Here is a 17,848-nt window from a genome sequence, read left to right on the forward strand (position 1 = left end):
AATAATGGCTGGGGTCACCCGTCTTGTAAAGACACTGCCCAGAAGAAGGCAATGGAAAACCACTTCTGTAGAAAAGGTTGCCAAGAACAATCATGGTCATGGAAAGACAATGATTGCCAATGTCATACGACACGGCACATAATGATAAAGATGATGATGTTGTGGTATTTATTGTCCATTTTTAATTGTCCTTGACCTGACTGGATTGCTTGGAGATTTCACAGGGCAAAAGGCAACATGGTAGCCTAGCAGGTAGCGTAACTCTTTACAGTGCATATGCAACCCGGTTTCATTTTGCCGCTGTCTGTAAAAGGTTGTGCATTTTTCCCCCATGACTGCGTGCATTTTCTCCGGGTGCTCTGCTTTCCTCCCACATTCCAAATACGTACGGGTTACAGGGAGTAAGTTGTAAGCGTGTTATGTTGGCACCACTAGAGAGATTTGCAGGCTGCCCCCAGCACATCCTTGGCCTGTGCTGGCCATTGAGACATTTCACTGTATGTTTCAATGTACATGCAACAAATAAAACTAATCTCTAAATCTACAGATTTGTGTTGCTGGTGTCGTTCAGCTTTTGCCTCTCAAAGTTGAACCCTACGTCCCCATCGTGAGAGGTGGAAACGGGTAAGGCCGATCAACAGGGCTCTGGTGAAGCTGTATCGGCCAATCCCCTGTACAGGGGATACAATGGATTGCAGAAACATTGACGACCTCCAACCGGACCATCGACTTCAGGCGACGATGGAGACGGAAGGTCATCGATGACCTGTGCCCCACTGGGAGCTGAGGGCCAAGTAAGTTAGTAAGTTGTTCACCTTTAGGTTAGCTGATGTTAAATAATGTTCAGATTTTACATTATTACATTAGCTGACATAAAACTGTGAGAAACACAAAGGCAAAATTACAACCATTTCTGGCTAAATCATTATACTCCACTGGTGAAAGGGTTAACAACTCTTGGGTGGGGTGGGGCCTGGCCTAGTAGCATAACAGTTAGCATATCGCTACTGTGGCACTCCTAGCAGACAGAATGGGCTGAATGGCCTAATTCTGCTCCTATGTCTCATTGTAGCACCAGTGACATGGGTTCTATTCCCACCCCTGCCAGTAAGCAGTTTGTCCTCCACATGACCGTGGGGGTTTCCTCTGAATACTCCAGATTCCTCCTACGTTTCAAAGATAGACAAGTTAGTTGGTTAGTTGGTCAGATGAGTTTAATTGGGCCATTGAACCGGAAGGGACTGTTACTGTATCTCTGAATTATAAGTAAATTGTTGCTTGTCTGGAGGCACACATTACTCACCTTCCAGCCCAACAGAGTCACTGCCTGCGTCTGAGCCTTCATGTTCTGTAAAAGATCACAAATCAAAGTGTTGAAGGAAGTTTGGTGAACATGGAGACCCAGCTTAGAACTTCAAAGTAATTTTTTGTTATCAAGCTGCATACTGTATATGTCACCATATACAACCCTGAGATTCATTTTCTTGCAGGCATTCACAAAAGATCAAAGAAATACACTGGATTCTGGCTAGATCAGACACATCGGGACCAGTATTTTTTGGTCCAATTAAGTGGCTGCCCCAGTTAGCCAAAGTTTTATGGAAAGAATTAAAAGGTATAAAAGAGACAAATTACTATTTACCTGACTAATAATGTACGTATTTAAATGAAACACAGCACAAACTAGAACACTACCAATATCTGCACAATACTGTAAAACTGTATATGTTCCCAATAGTTATTAATGGAGAAATTAATCCAGTGTACCCTGCCATGTTCTTTTGACTGACTGTAAATAAACAAAATCAGCACAGACACCGACACAGATAATGGACTGCCTTCATACAACGCTTTCAATGATTGCATCCTACAAATCTTCACTTTCATTGTAACATTCAAGATGATTGTCAATGCCTTCAAATTCTTCATAGTTCCTAACTTGTTGAAGTAGTGAACTTGTTTCGTTTTCAATCCTGGCTGTTCCTGACATCTCTAAGTCTGAATGCTTAAAAATGCAGTGAGGCAAACCAATTCTGAATTGTCTTACTGCTTATTTCTTGGCAACTATCAATGACAAAAATTGCTGCTTTTTGAACACAAAACACGCAGTTGAAGCCATTTTAAAACTATTAGTTTGAAGCACAATGTAGTGTCTATTGGCCACACAAGTGCATGAGACTTACATTAGTTAGAAGCTGCTCAGCAACAGTCTCCTGTCCCAACTAAGTGGTAGAGTGTCCTAAATAAACTAAAGGAACCCCATCAATTTTGTCCATTTGTTTTTATTCTTTAAGAGTGTCCCAAATAAGCATCTACCCTGATTAACTGGTGGCCCAATTATCTGGAATCCACTGTACAATAGATTCAATGAAAAACCGCACACAAAGACTGACAAACAACCAGTGCAAAAGAAGGCCTAGTGTGCAGATAAAAGAAAACAAATAATCATAATAATAATTAAATAGATAGATAAATAATACTGAGAACATGAGTTGTAGAGTCCTTGAAAGTGAGTCCAGAGGTTGAGAAATCAATTCAGTTTTGAAGTGAGTGAAATTATCCACACTGGTTCAAGAGCCTGGTGGTTGAGGCCAGTAAGTGTTCCTGAACCAGGTGGTGTGATTCCTGAGGCTCCTGCACCTCCTGCCCAATGACAGCAATGAGAAGAGAGCTTTGCCTGGATAGTGGAGCTCCACGATGATGGACTTTGCTTTCTTAAGGAAGCAGTCCTTGTAGAGTAGGGGTTCCCAAGCCAGGCACCAATACCATTAAGCAAGGGGTTCGTGGACCCCAGGTTGGGAACACCTGTTGTAGAGAAACTTCTCTGTTATATACTGATAAAATAGACAGCTGTTTCAGATGGACAAATGCAAGGCTGCAGACATTTTCTGCACAGCTATGTGCTCCCCAATGTTTTGCAACTAACTTCCTGTGCAAATGAATTTACACTACAACACCAGGTTCAATTTCACTGCTGTCTGTAAGGAGTTTGTACGTTCTCCCCATGATCGTGTGGGTTTCCTCATCGTGGTAACCTCACTGCAGAGGGCTAAAGAATATCACTTCCTAAGCATTAAGAGCAGAAGACCAAAAGATACAGGAGCCAGAATTAAGTCATTTGGCCCATTGAGCCTCCTCTCCCATTTCATCATGGCTGATCCATTTCCCTCTCAGCTCCTACCTTCTCCCTGTATCCCTTCATGGCCTGACTGATCAAGAATCAATCAACATCTGCCTTAAATATACCCATTGGCCGCCTCCACAGCCGCCCGTGGCAATGAATTCCACAGGTTCACAACTTTGATACTGTAATAACTGTTAGGACGTATTCTGGAGTTATGGAACATATCAGATATTAATTTGGACAGCAACCAGTCTTAATATCTGATTGCGTATTGGACATTGAGTTTAAAATGCAACTCTGAACAAACGTGTTCTTGGAGCTGCAGACTGAGGTTGATTGAAACACTCACCGACCTGGGATGTCTGCATATGCATGAATGCAACTCAGAAACAACGAGGATTAGCATTCACGTTGGGTGTCTGGAGTGTTGGTGTGAAGATCTAGGTGTTTGAAAATTATATATAATTCAAAGAAAGTGCTGTGGTTACATTATAACTATAGAATTGTCCCTCCATTACCTTTGATCTTTAGCATACAAAAATATCATATGATGTTGGATAAGGGAGCCTCTACTTCCAGGAGTATCTCCAGTATGATGTTTGCTTGTTTTGCTGAATAAAGACTTTTATATCCAACAGCTTCTGTGTCTCCCAGTGACTTCATTCACAGTCACAACAATAACTTACAGCTAATATCATTGGACCCTGGCATGGTGCTCGAGGACTGGAAAATTGCAACTCTTTAAGAAAGGAGGAAGGCAGCAGAGAGGAAAGTATAGACCAGTTAGCCTGATCTCAATGATTGGGAAGATGTTGGAATCAATTTTTCAGGGTGAGGTTATGGAGCACTTGATGACACAGGGCAAGATAGGACAAAGTCAGCATGGTTTCCTTAAAGGAAAATTTTACCCGATGAACCTGTTAGAATTCTTTAAGGAAAATACATATAGTATAGATAAAGGGGAAGTAGTGGATGTTGTATATTTGGTCTTTCAGAAGGCCTTTGACAAGGTGGCACACATGCGGTTGCTTATCAAGTTAAGAGCCCTTGGTATTACAGGAAAGCTACTGACATGTTTACAGCATTGGCTGATTGGTAGGAGGCAGCAAGTGGGAATAAAAAGAGCCTTTTCTGGTTGGTTGCCAGTGACTAGTGGTGTTCCGTAGGGGTCAGTGTTGGGACCACTTCTTTTTATGCCGAATGTCAATTCTTTAGATGATGGAATAGGTGGCTTTATTGCCAAGTTTTCAGGTGATATGAAGATTAACGGAGGGGCAGGTAGTTTTTAGGAAACAGGTAGGCTGCAGAAGGACTTAGACAGATTAAGAGAATGGGCAAGAAAGTGGTAAATGAAATACAATGTTGGAAAATGCATGACCATATACTTTGGTGATAGAAATAAATGTGCAGACTATTTTCTCAACAGGGAGAAAATCCAAAAATCTGAGATGCAAAGGGACTTAGGAGTCCTTGTGAAGAACACCCTAAAGGTTAACTTGCAGGTTGAGTCGGTGGTGGGGAAGGCAAGTAGAATGTTTGTATTCATTTCAGGAGGTCTAGAACTCAAGGGCAGGGGTGCGATACTGAGGTTTCATTCTTGAAAAACTCACACTTCCCTCTCTTTGCACACGGACATACACACCCAACCAGGTAAGCCCTTTACCAAGGTTCTGGAGGTGTTCTTCATCATTCCTGCCAGTCTCACTGATGTCATCGCAATAACATTGTGTTCCTGAGGTATCTTGGAGCACTTGGCCAAATTGCTGGAGCTGATGTGATGCCAAAAACGAAATGATTGTTCTGGAACAGTCTCTTGTGAGTGTTACTTGTGAGGAACTTCCTGCTTGACTCCTCAAACTCCATTTGCAGATAGGCTTGTGACAAGTCAATCGTTGAAAACCTCTCCCCACCTGCCAAAGATGCAAAATTGTCTTCTATCCGTGGCAGGGGATGCTGCACAGTACGCAGCACCGGGTTGACGTTCACTTTGAAATTCCCACATATGTGAACTGCTCCGGCCTTCCCTTTCCTGATCACTGGGACAATGGGCGAGGCCCAGTGGCTCCACTCAACCTTGGAGAGAATTGCAGACACCTCTAAGTTCTGAAGGTCAGCATCCACTTTAGGATGCAGTACACAGGGCACTGGACACGCTTTGTGGAATCTCAGTGTTGCTGTTTCATCCAGTTCAATTCTGGCCTACATGCCTTTGAGTTTACCGATCCCCTGCTCAAAACACTTCTCATTAGCGTTAAGCCGCTGTGCCAGTCTCTGGTTAGTGCTACTATTTGGGCTGCTGCTGCCTGTGGATGTCACACTGAGAGCTTTGATCAAGTGCCAGTCTAGTTGGATTTTTCTCAGCCATTCCCATCCGAAAAGTGCTGACCCTCTTCCTTTCAATACATAAAGCTCTAACTGTTGTGTTTGGCCTCCATACATCATATTTACTTTCAGTTTGCCTTTGGGAGACACTTTTTCACCTGTGCAAGCCTTTAGCATTACTAACGGTATCTTCGAAAACAGTCTGTTGCGGTCAGCCTCTGAAATTATAGACAAAGCTGACCCTGTATCCAGCTTCATTTTCAGTTTTACACCAGACACATTTATTGTGATCCATATTATATTGCAATCTGCTTCAGTTCTCGGCACGACTGTTCACTTTTGTCAGACTCTATATTGTCTGTTTTACATTCGCTTTTATGCATTTGCTTATTTTCGAGTTTGAGACCTTTCACTCGGTTTTGCTTTTTGTCTGCCTCGCACACTCTCTCTGTGTGACCTTGTCCTCGCACACTCTCTCTGTGACCTTGGCCTCGCACACTCTCTCTGTGTGACCTTGTCCTCGCACACTCTCTCTGTGACCTTGGCCTCGCACACTCTCTCTGTGTGACCTTGTCCTCGCACACTCTCTCTGTGACCTTGGCCTCGCACACTCTCTCTGTGTGACCTTGTCCTCGCACACTCTCTCTGTGACCTTGGCCTCGCACACTCTCTCTGTGACCTTGGCCTCGCACACTCTCTCTGTGTGACCTTGTCCTCGCACACTCTCTCTGTGACCTTGGCCTCGCACACTCTCTCTGTGACCTTGGCCTCGCACACTCTCTATGTGACCTTGTCCTCGCACACTCTCTCTGTGTGACCTTGGCCTCGCACACTCTCTATGTGTGACCTTGTCCTCGCACACACTCTCTATGTGACCTTGTCCTCGGACACTCTCTGTGTGACCTTGTCCTCGCACACTCTCTCTGTGTGACCTTGTCCTCGCACACTCTCTATGTGACCTTGTCCTCGCACACTCTCTCTCTGTGACCTTGTCCTCGCACACTCTCTCTCTGTGACCTTGTCCTCGCACACTCTTTATGTGACCTTGTCCTCGCACACTCTCTATGTGACCTTGTCCTCGCACACTCTCTCTGTGTGACCTTGGCCTCGCACACTCTCTATGTGACCTTGTCCTCGCACACTCTCTCTGTGTGACCTTGTCCTCGCACACTCTCTCTGTGTGACCTTGTCCGTGATACTTTCTGCAGACTTTTTCTTTGAACCAATGGTCATTTGCATTGTGGGCGAATTTGCCACATTGATAACATCTTTGGCTTTTTGCACCATTTAGTGACCTTTTGTGCATTTCACATTCTAACCTTTTCTGTAGTTCTGATGTAGTCTCTAGTGATACTGCAATGGTCAATGCCTGTTCTGAGGTTAGCAGTTTGTGTCTCTGCAGAATCTTGTGTCTCTAATTGGTCAGGATGTCCCGGTAATTTTCCAGCCGAAGGCATCAGCAGACCGGAATATTATGCAGATTATACACAGCTGCTAACCATCAGAATAATTGGATGAGGTCAAGATTAAAGACCATTTATTGTCATTTATCATTACATGAGTGCAAGGAGAAGGAAGTGATTGTTACTCCGGATCTTAAGCAGCATAAAAAACACAATAAACCTAACAAACACAATAAAATGCACAATAAATAAAAATACATAAGGTTGGTTTACGTACATAGACTGATTATCAGCCTGGAACACATAGGAGCAGAATTAGGCCATTCGGCCCAATGACTCCATCATGGCTGACTTATCCTTCTCAACCTCATTTTCCTCCCTTCTCCCATGATATTTGTTGGCCTGACTAACCAAGAATCTATCAACCTCCATTTTAAATATTCTCATTGACTGGGGGTCCACAACCATCTGTAACAATGAATTTGACAGATTTACCATCCCCTGGTTAAAGAAATTCCTCGCCATCTCTGTTCTAACAGGATGTCCATCCCTTCTGAGGCTGTGCTCTCTGGTCCTAGACTGTCTTACTATTGGAAACATCTTCTCCACATCCACTCAAAGATCAAAAAGTTCAAAGTAAATTTATCATCAAAGTACCTATAGGCCCCATGTCTTATGGTCTTATTATACTTAAGGTGGAAGTTAATCGTTTCCTGATCGGTCAGGGCATCCAAGGATATGGCGAGAAGGTAGGTGTATGGGGTTGAGTGGAATTCAGGATCAGTCATGATGAAATGGTGAAGCAGACTTGATGGGCTGAATGGCCTAATTCTACTCCTATGTCTCATGGTCTTATTAAGGTTGCCATATACAGCCCTGAGATTCATTTTCTTGTAGGCATACTCAAACAGAGTCAATGAAAGATCACACCAATAGGACAGACAACCAGTGTGCTAGGCCCATCAATATTGAATAAGTTTCAATGAGATCCTCTCTCATTTTTCTAAACTCCAGTGAGTACAGGCCCAGAGTCATTAAACGCTCCTCACATGTTAACCCTTTCATTCCCTGAGTAATTCCTGCGAACCGCCTCTGAACTCTTTCCAATGCCAGCACATCTATTCTTACTGAAACTTCTCACAATACTCCAAGCGCAGCCTGACCAATGCCTTATAAAGTCATAAAATTATCGACATAAAAAAGCGGAAGAAGAGAATGAGATAGTGAGGTAGTGTCCATGGGTTCATGGACTGTTCGGAAACCTGTTGGCAGAAGGGAAGAAACTTTTCCTGAAACGTTTGCATAATCAGAATCATGTTTGTTATTGCTAACCTACCTGTTGTGAAGTGCATTGTTCTGCAAAAGCCGGACAGTGCAAAGACATAATATTACCATAAATCATGATAAATTAGCAGGAATAGAAATGCAGTGTTCTGCACAGCACATCAAACTTCTTTGATATGTCGACCGCTCAAAGCTGCCGCACAGTTCAGAGACAAGAGGGAGACTTACTGTTCACAAGGACTGTAGCATAAGACATTGCCTCTCCGTGGGGATTTGTGGCTATTGCGGAATACTCGCCGGAATCCTTTGGGCTGCATCTAGTAATCAGAGAGAGGCCGAGTTATTTCAACATCCCAGCTGGTGTGTAAGAAGAGGAGTAGTGAAGACAGGTACATGACAACGGAGGTGGCAAGCACTATCATCTTACAGTTATCACCAAACCATGCATACCTTCTTCAACCTCGAGATTCATCTCCTTACAGGCAGCCACAAAACACATAAATCTCAAAAGAATCCATTAAAACAAAAGTCCGTCTAAATCTAAACTATCTCGATTCTACCCTGGCATTAGTCCGCTCTGTGATAAATGCAAGAGGGGCGTGGCCTCTCTCATCCATATGTACTGGCTCTGTCCTAGCTTGGAGAAATTCTGGAAAGATGTCTTCACTACACTATCGGGTATTCTGAATCAGCACCTAGAACCTAACCCCTTAATTGCTCTGTTCGGTTTTTGGGGCAAGACAGATTTATGTCTGGGTCCGACCAAATGCCGAATACTATCCTTTGCCTCTCTCCTGGCGAGACGCTTGATCCTCCTTAGATGGAGAGATGTTGCCCCGCCCACTCATGCGCAATAGCTTAACGACATTATGGCCTGCTTGGACCTCGAAAAAATTCATTATTCAGTTCTCAATTCGGACTTAAAGTTCCATAAGATCTGGGGGCCTTTTATCGAGTACTTTCATAACCTTCCTCTTGACTAGGGTTTTTTTTTTCTTTTCAGTCCCTTGCTTTCAGCTCCCTTTTTTTTTTCTGGTAGTAGGCATTATTATCCTCTGTTGCTAAGTGTATTTACAGTCTGGGAGTTTGACTGTCCGGACTTATACTCTCTATATTGTGTGGTGGTTGGTCTGGAATTGCTTTTTTTTCTTGTGTTGTGGGGTTTGGGGAGGACACTAAGCTCACTTGTCTTTAATTTAGGTGCTTTTTTGTTAAATTCTCTTCCTGTGTAGCATATTGTTATTGTATGCTTAACCTTGCTCTGTATTAATGCTCCTCATTGGGATTTGGGGTTTTTAATTTTGCAAAATGTTTTGAAAAACTAATTTAAAAAAAAGTCCGTCAAACACAGAGAGAAAAAAACAGAGCAACCTATCACAGAAATGTTCCCACAACCAGTGGGACTCCTTCAAGAACTCTTCATCTCCTGTTCTCGATATTTATTGCTTATTTGTTTATTATAGTTATTTCCCTGTTTTTGTTTTGCATTTGCACACTTTCGCACACGGCTTGTTCACTCTAGCGGGTGCAGACTTTCGTTGATTCTATTGTATTTCAAGGATTTACTGAGTATGCCCGCAAGGAAATGAATCTCAGGGTTATATTGTGACACTTATGTATCTTGATAATAAGTTTACTTCGAGCTTTGAGGTTTAGTGTTCAATAGATTAGACAACGATTACCAGCACAGGTTACAGAACTGCTGTTAAAGCCCTGGTGACCCAGTTTCAATTCCTGCTGCTGCCTGCACGTTCTCACCACGACCTCATTGGTTTCCTCACACATCCCAGAGACGTACGGGTTAGCGGGTTAATCGGTCACATGGCTGTAATTGAGCGGGGCAGACTCGTTGGGCCGTAAGGGCCCGATACTGCGCTGTATCGCTAAATAAATAAAAAAATTTTAAACTGTAGACTGTCTGATAGTTGGCCTTAGCAACTGGTTAAACAAAGGAATTATTTTATCAGGAGCGCTGCGTACCCAGTGCCATTAGTGTTACCAAGGATCCCACCCATCCATCCAGCATCCCCTTTGACTTTCTACCATCAGGCAGAGATTCCGATGCATAAAAACAAGAATGGTCTGGATGGGAAACAGCCTTTTACATAGGCCATTAGTCTGCTGAACTCCCTGCCACATCGCATGCAATGTGTCACCGGATAATTTGTAGTGTACCCTGTTATGAAGGATGAACAGCTCTGAAGGGCAGAAGGGTGCAGGGTTGCCCATGTCCCCCTCCCCTGGGAGAATTACAAACCGTTACTGTTGCCAGGCTGCTAATGAGAGAGAAAGAGATGGAACAAAACATACTGGGACTGGAACCTTTGCTTCAGACAAGGGCGAGATAACACCGGGGGAGAGAGAACATATTATGACTCCTGTAAGACTCACGGCTCCAGAGAGGGCTGTTTACTTGGTACCATTCTGTTCATTAAAATTCCTCAGTGGACAGACGGAGTGGGCTGGTTTGATGAACACAGCCATTCAAAACTGATTGACACCTGAGACCCTGTGAGTAGGGATAAAAGTGAGGTCTGGGGAGACACCCCTCAGACACACTAGTGAGCACTGCTTAAGTGTTGGAACCCACGAGAAAGTGTGGGGGCATCGGAGACCGAACGAAGGATCGGTCAATTTTAACTCACAGTGTTTATAGCGAGGCCGGTGGGGGCTTGTGTGTGTGTCTACCCTTGCCTGGGTGATGAGTCCACCATAGAAGAACGGTCTAGCTAAAGGACTGAGGGGTCATATCTGAATGGCCACAACAACACATCAACGGATCAAGAAAGTAAAGGAAGGTTTGAATGACAATAGCTGTCACTGTTTGCTCGCTCTCTCTCTCTCTCTCTCTCTCTCTCTCTCTCTCTCTCTCTCTCTCTCTCTCTCTCTCTCTCTCCCTCCAATGGTTACAACAAAAGAATCAACAACTACCTCAGCCTACATGAACTGAACTGAACTTTATACTTTCCCATGATAATTCATTATCCCCTAGACAATGATAGAACTTGTTTATTATTGATTATTATTATACCCACACTTTTAGGTTTAGTATTGCTAACGTGTATTATCTGTGTATTTGCATTGCTGATATTGATTTGTATATTTTTCTAATAAACACTGTTTTGAAAATAGTACCAGACTCCAACGGATGCTTCTATGTTTGCTGGTAAGACATCCAGTTACGGGGTACGTAACAAGTCTACAATATTTAATTTATGCACTTTGCTTTGATTATCTATGCATAGTTCATTTGTAGATTTAACTCTTACTTTCCGAAGTTATTGTGTGTTATGTGTACTACTGTGCTTTACACCCTGGTCCAGAAAAATGTCGTCTTGTTTGACGGTATACGTGTATATAGTTAAATGACAATGAATGTGACTTGCAACACGCAAAATGCTGGAGGAGCTCAGCAGGCCAGGAAGCATCTATGGAAAAGAGCACAGTCAATGTTTCAGGTTGAGACCCTTCACCAGGACCAAAATGTTGACTGTACCCTTTTCCATAGATGCTGCCTGGCCTGCTGAGTTCCTCCAGCATTTCTGAGTGTTGCTTGGATTTCCAGCATTTGCAGATTTTTCCTTGTTTATAAATGTGACTTGATTTGATTTGATTGTAATCTAGCAAACTGGATCATCATCAGCCCCAATGAAGAGTCTCGGCTTGAAACGTGGACTGTTTATTCCTCTCCACAGATGCTCCCGCCTTGCTGAGTTCCTCCAGCATTTTGAGTGTGTTGCCTCCAAAATATGGTCTTGTCAGGATTCATTCTGCATGCAGTGACAAAACCACTTTGGCAATGGTGAGGAGCACAGACAAAATGCTGGAGGCACTCAGCAAGTCAGTCAGCATCCATGGAGGCAAATAAAGAACAACTATTTTGGGTAAGAGCTGATGAAAGGTCAAATAACCAAAGAAACTTTTACTGCCTTTTTGTGATTGTAAGGGAACTTCTACGAGATAAGACATAATTGCTCTGAAGGAATCTACACTTTATTAGGTACTCCTGTACGCCTGCTCATTCATGCAAATATAGAATCAGCCAATCATCTGGCAGCAACTCAATGCATCAAAGCATGCAGACATGGTCAAGAGGTTCAGTTGTTCAGACTAAACATCAGAATGGGGAAGAAATGTGATCTAACTGACTTTGACTGTGGAATGATTGTTGGTGCCAGATGGGGTGGTTTGAGTATCTCAGAAACTGCTGATCTCCTGGGATCTTCCTGTGTCTAAAGGTCACAGAAGATGGTGCGAGAAAGAAAAAAACATCCAGTGAGTGGCAGTTCTGTGGGTGAAAACGCCTTGTTAATGAGAGAGGTCAGAGGAGAATGGCCAGACTGATTCAAGCTGACAGCAACTCAAATAACAACGTGTTACAACGGTAGTGTGCAGAAGAGCATCTCTGAACGGACAACACGTCGAACCTTGAAGTGGATGGGCTGCAGCAGCAGAAGACGATGGACATACACTCACTGACCACTATTCAGTACAGGAGGTATTCATTGAGTGTATTATTCCAACATTCTGTTAAAGGGATCAAGACATAAAGCAGGTTTCACTTGTGAAGGATGGACTTCATGCTTTCTCCATTTTGTCCCACATTTTTGTTTCAGTTACCGTATGTGTGATATGTGGACTCTCAGAAAACTTACCTACTAATCTCAAGTATCTGTAAACCAACTTTGTTCTCAATTGTGTACTTTCCTGGAACATCTTCTGGTTTAATCAGAATTCCATCCTTGTACCTGACGGAAACAATGTCAGATTGAGTTGTCTGTGCTGCTCAGAATATCAAACGACACAGCGTTGAGAGTACACGGTCTGCTAAAGTAGTTCAGTCCCTGAGCGGAGGGGTTGTCTATTTGTGGAGTCTTTAGGTGGCCAAGGAAACCCATCCAGATACACCTGTTCATTCCCTTATGGAGAATGCCTGTGCGTGATTTTGTTAAACGCGGGGAGCTTGATGCACGGGCAGCCTCCACGTGCTCCTTGTCAGATCGGGCAGGGCCTACTGGCATGGAGTGCAAGATGACTGGGGGCCTCCTCACCACAGCATCCTTCCTCTGCCTACACTGCGTCATCTTCCACCAGCTCTGTAGATAAGACCTTAAAACCATAAAGTATAGGAGCAGAATTAGGCCATTTGGCCCATCGGGTCTGCTCTGTCATTTCATCATGGCTGATCCATTTCCCTCTCAGCCCCAGTCTCCTGCCTTCTCCCCGTATCCCTTCATGCCCTGAGTAATCAAGAATCTATCAACCTCTGCCTAAAATATACCCAATGACCCGGCCTCCACAGCCGCCTGTGGCAACAAATTCCACAGATTCACCATCCTCTGGCTAAGGAAATTCCTCCTCATTTCCATTCTAAAAGGACACCCCTCTATTCTGAGGCTGTGTCCCCTGGCCCTAGACTCCCCCACCATAGGAAATACCCACTCTACCGAGGCCTTTCACCATTTGAAAGGTTTCAGTGATATTGTCTGACCTGCTGAGTACTTACACATTCCAAGGATTTACTTTATACTTTGTGTTTGGGATTATACTTTGTGTTTAGATTAAGGAGATGTGTAACCGCTTCAGATTAAATTTCACGTGTTCTTACCATTGCACCTGAGGGGTTGGAGCTCCCTGGACGATACAGGAAAGTGTGACGTTCATCTTCTCCCACACCGTGTGTGCTCTCAGTCCGACTACAATCTCCGGTCGGTGAATGGAAAGCTCTTCGGAATATTTCCTCTCTTCTGCCATTCTTTTCTCGACCTACAACAACACGTCCATAGGCCTCAGGTGTCGGAGACGGTATTCGTGCCAGACGCACAAGGGATGGCAGATACTGGAATCTGGAGATCATGCAATCAGTTATGGGGACTCATCTGTGGGGGGGGGGGGGGGGAGTGGATGGACGGTATTTTGTAATTTGACACCCTATCATGTCTTGGTGCAGGGCTATGGCCCAAGATCGTCTCTGGTCTTCATGGGCAAGGGTCCAATCAATACGATGTGTTGGTCAGACCGCGCCCAGGGTGTGCAGGTCTGGACAACCACACTACAGGAGAGATGTAGCAGCAACAGAAAAGATACGGATATCAATAAGATTGAAAGAATACAGAGAAAATTTACAAAGATGGTGCTGGGATTGGAGGGCCTGAATGAGAAGGAAAGATTGCATAGGCTAGGAGTTTATTCCTTGGAATGTAGAAGACTGAGAGGAGATTTGATAGTGTGGTGGGTGCGTGGTATCCACTGCAGGCGATGGTGGTGGAGGCGGACACTGCAGGGTCTTTTAAGAGCCTCTTAGATACATGGAGCTTAGAAAAGTTGAGGGCTATGCGGTGGGGAAACTCTAGGCATGGCCGGCACAACATTGTGGGCCGAAGGGTCTGTAATGTGCTGTAGATTTCTATCTTCTACAAAAATTATGAAGGGCATAAATAGGTTAAATGCAAGCAGGTTTTATCCATAAGGGTTGGGTGGTACTACAACTAGAGGTCATGGGTTAAGGGGGAAAGGTGAAAAGTTTAAGGGGAACATGAGGGGAAACTTCTTCACTCAGAGGGTGGTGAGAGCGTAGAACGAGCTGCAAGGAGTGGGTGCGAGCTCGCTTTCAATGTTTAAAAGAAGGTTGGACAGGTACATGGATGGGAGGGGTATGGAGGGCCATGGTCTCGGTGCAGGCCAATGAGAGTAGGTAGCCTAAATGGTTTGGCATGGACTAGATGGGCCAAAGAGCCTGTTTCTGTGCTGCACCTTTCTATAGCTCTATGATTCTAGAAGGGATTCACCAGGGTGTTGTCTGATGTTCCTGGTCCAACCATGGTGTGGAGAACTCTCCAATACTCGCAGTTCCTCGGGAAACCAAAGAAATTTGGCATGTTCCTATCGAGTGTTACCAGTTTCAATTGCTGCACCAATCTGATTGTTGTGCGCTGTTCAGCTAGCTCTTCTAATACACAGCAACAAACTACAACTAATTCAGAGAGGATCAAATTATAACCATGTTTATCACTCACAAGGGAAGGTCTAACTCTGTGTGTTAAGTCATTGGAAGTTATCTTTGACCTTGCAGCTCAAAACAAACTATTTTTATACGTTTGCAAAGTCCTGTAATCCATTAGCTTCATGTCTTTGAGGTCTTTCCATCCCAGAATGGTATTCCTTCCTTATCTGCATTTGTCTTTAATCAGTCCATTTGTCTTGTAAGTCTTCATTCTCCCTATGACAGCAGCCTCCTGTTTTTCTCTGTTGTGAAAATGTTCCCTGCTATAACTGAACCCCCTGTGATAAAACACACACACACTTCTTGTAAGCCTCCATCCAGACCAGCAAAGCACTCTGGGATCACACAGGTTCCATTTTGACACATTACATGCTACAAAAGTTATGAGTTCATCAAGAATTCAGGGTTACAGATATATTTCCACAGGATGCGTAAAGGCTTGGTTTGGTAACTACTCTGCCCGTGACCACAGGAAACTGTAGAGAGTTTTGGACACATCACAAAAACCAGCTTCACCTTCATGGTTGCGCTCTCACTGTCTCAGTAAAGCAGCCAACGTAATCAAAGACCACATCTTCTCCCCCCTTCCATCGGGCAGAAAGCACACACACCAGGCTCAAGGGCTGATTCTACCATCGGGGAGAAAGCACACGCACCAGGCTCAAGGGCTGATTCTACCATCGGGGAGAAAGCACACACACCAGGCTCAAGGGCTGATTCTACCATCGGGGAGAAAGCACACGCACCAGGCTCAAGGGCTGATTCTACCATCGGGCAGAAAGCACACACACCAGGCTCAAGGGCTGATTCTACCATCGGGCAGAAAGCACACACACCAGGCTCAAGGGCTGATTCTACCATCGGGGAGAAAGCACACACACCAGGCTCAAGGGCTGATTCTACCATCGGGCAAAAAGCACACACACCAGGCTCAAGGGCTGATTCTACCATCGGGCAGAAAGCACATACACCAGGCTCAAGGGCTGATTCTACCATCGGGCAGAAAGCACACACACCAGGCTCAAGAGCTGATTCTACCATCGGGGAGAAAGCACACACACCAGGCTCAAGGGCTGATTCTACCATCGGGGAGAAAGCACACACACCAGGCTCAAGGGCTGATTCTACCATCGGGCAGAAAGCACACACACCAGGCTCAAGGGCTGATTCTACCATCGGGGAGAAAGCACACACACCAGGCTCAAGGGCTGATTCTACCATCGGGCAGAAAGCACACACACCAGGCTCAAGGGCTGATTCTACCATCGGGCAGAAAGCACACACACCAGGCTCAAGGGCTGATTCTACCATCGGGCAGAAAGCACATACACCAGGCTCAAGGGCTGATTCTACCATCGGGCAGAAAGCACACACACCAGGCTCAAGGGCTGATTCTACCATCGGGCAGAAAGCACACACACCAGGCTCAAGGGCTGATTCTACCATCGGGGAGAAAGCACACACACCAGGCTCAAGGGCTGATTCTACCATCGGGGAGAAAGCACATACACCAGGCTCAAGGGCTGATTCTACCATCGGGGAGAAAGCACACACACCAGGCTCAAGGGCTGATTCTACCATCGGGGAGAAAGCACACACACCAGGCTCAAGGGCTGATTCTACCATCGGGCAGAAAGCACACACACCAGGCTCAAGGGCTGATTCTACCATCGGGGAGAAAGCACACACACCAGGCTCAAGGGCTGATTCTACCATCGGGGAGAAAGCACACACACCAGGCTCAAGGGCTGATTCTACCATCGGGGAGAAAGCACACACACCAGGCTCAAGGGCTGATTCTACCATCGGGCAGAAAGCACACACACCAGGCTCAAGGGCTGATTCTACCATCGGGGAGAAAGCACATACACCAGGCTCAAGGGCTGATTCTACCATCGGGCAGAAAGCACACGCACCAGGCTCAAGGGCTGATTCTACCATCGGGCAGAAAGCACACACACCAGGCTCAAGGGCTGATTCTACCATCGGGCAGAAAGCACATACACCAGGCTCAAGGGCTGATTCTACCCCGCTGTTATAAGGATATTGAAAGGTTCCCATGTACAATAAGATGGACTGTTGCCTTCACATTCTACCTCGTTATGATCTTGCACCTTATAGTTTCCCTGCGCTGCACTTTCCCTTAACTGTAACACTTTACTCTGCATTGTTATTGTTTTACCTTGACCTCCCTCAAGGCACTGTGTAATGATCTGATCTCCATGAACAGTATGCAAGACAAGTTTTATTTGAAAGCTTGTCTTGCATACTGCAAACGGAAGGTACAGGAGCCTCAGGACCCACACCACCAGTTTCAGGAACAGTTACCACCCCTCAGCCATCAGACTCCTGACCCAGAGGGAATAACTTCACTCACCCCATCACAGAACTGTCCCCACAACCAATGGACTCAATTTGAAGGACCCCACATCTCAAGTTCTCGATATTCATTGCTTATTTATTTATTGTTATTATTACTATTTCTTTCTTTTTGTATTTTCACAGTTTGCTGCCTTTTGCACACCTGCTGTCCACTACCATCTTTCATTGATTTTATTACGGTTATTGGATTTACTATTTATGTCTACAGGAAAAAAAATCTCAGGGTTGTATATGGTGACATATGTGTACTTTGGTAATCAAATCGTAGGCACATATATATAGCAGGGTGCCTAAGACTTTTGCACAGTACTGTAATAATTTTATGTATTG

The 17,848-nt window shown here is 44.7% G+C and overlaps 1 protein-coding gene across 1 annotated transcript in view; it reads right to left on the bottom strand.

Moving 5' to 3' along the window:
- The window catches only part of myom3 (myomesin 3), a 123,515-nt gene that overhangs the window by 93,385 nt on the left and 12,282 nt on the right, over positions 1 to 17,848 (bottom strand). The window contains exons 4-7 of the mRNA XM_073028296.1: positions 13,742 to 13,899; positions 12,789 to 12,881; positions 8,362 to 8,450; positions 1,304 to 1,348 (exon numbers count right to left, since the gene is read on the bottom strand). Of these exons, the coding sequence (XP_072884397.1) occupies positions 1,304 to 1,348; positions 8,362 to 8,450; positions 12,789 to 12,881; positions 13,742 to 13,899 (385 nt within the window). The remainder of the gene's footprint in view (positions 1 to 1,303; positions 1,349 to 8,361; positions 8,451 to 12,788; positions 12,882 to 13,741; positions 13,900 to 17,848) is intronic.

This window comes from Hemitrygon akajei, chromosome 24 (genome assembly GCF_048418815.1).
Source record: "Hemitrygon akajei chromosome 24, sHemAka1.3, whole genome shotgun sequence".
In the NCBI taxonomy this organism is placed as follows: domain Eukaryota; kingdom Metazoa; phylum Chordata; class Chondrichthyes; order Myliobatiformes; family Dasyatidae; genus Hemitrygon; species Hemitrygon akajei.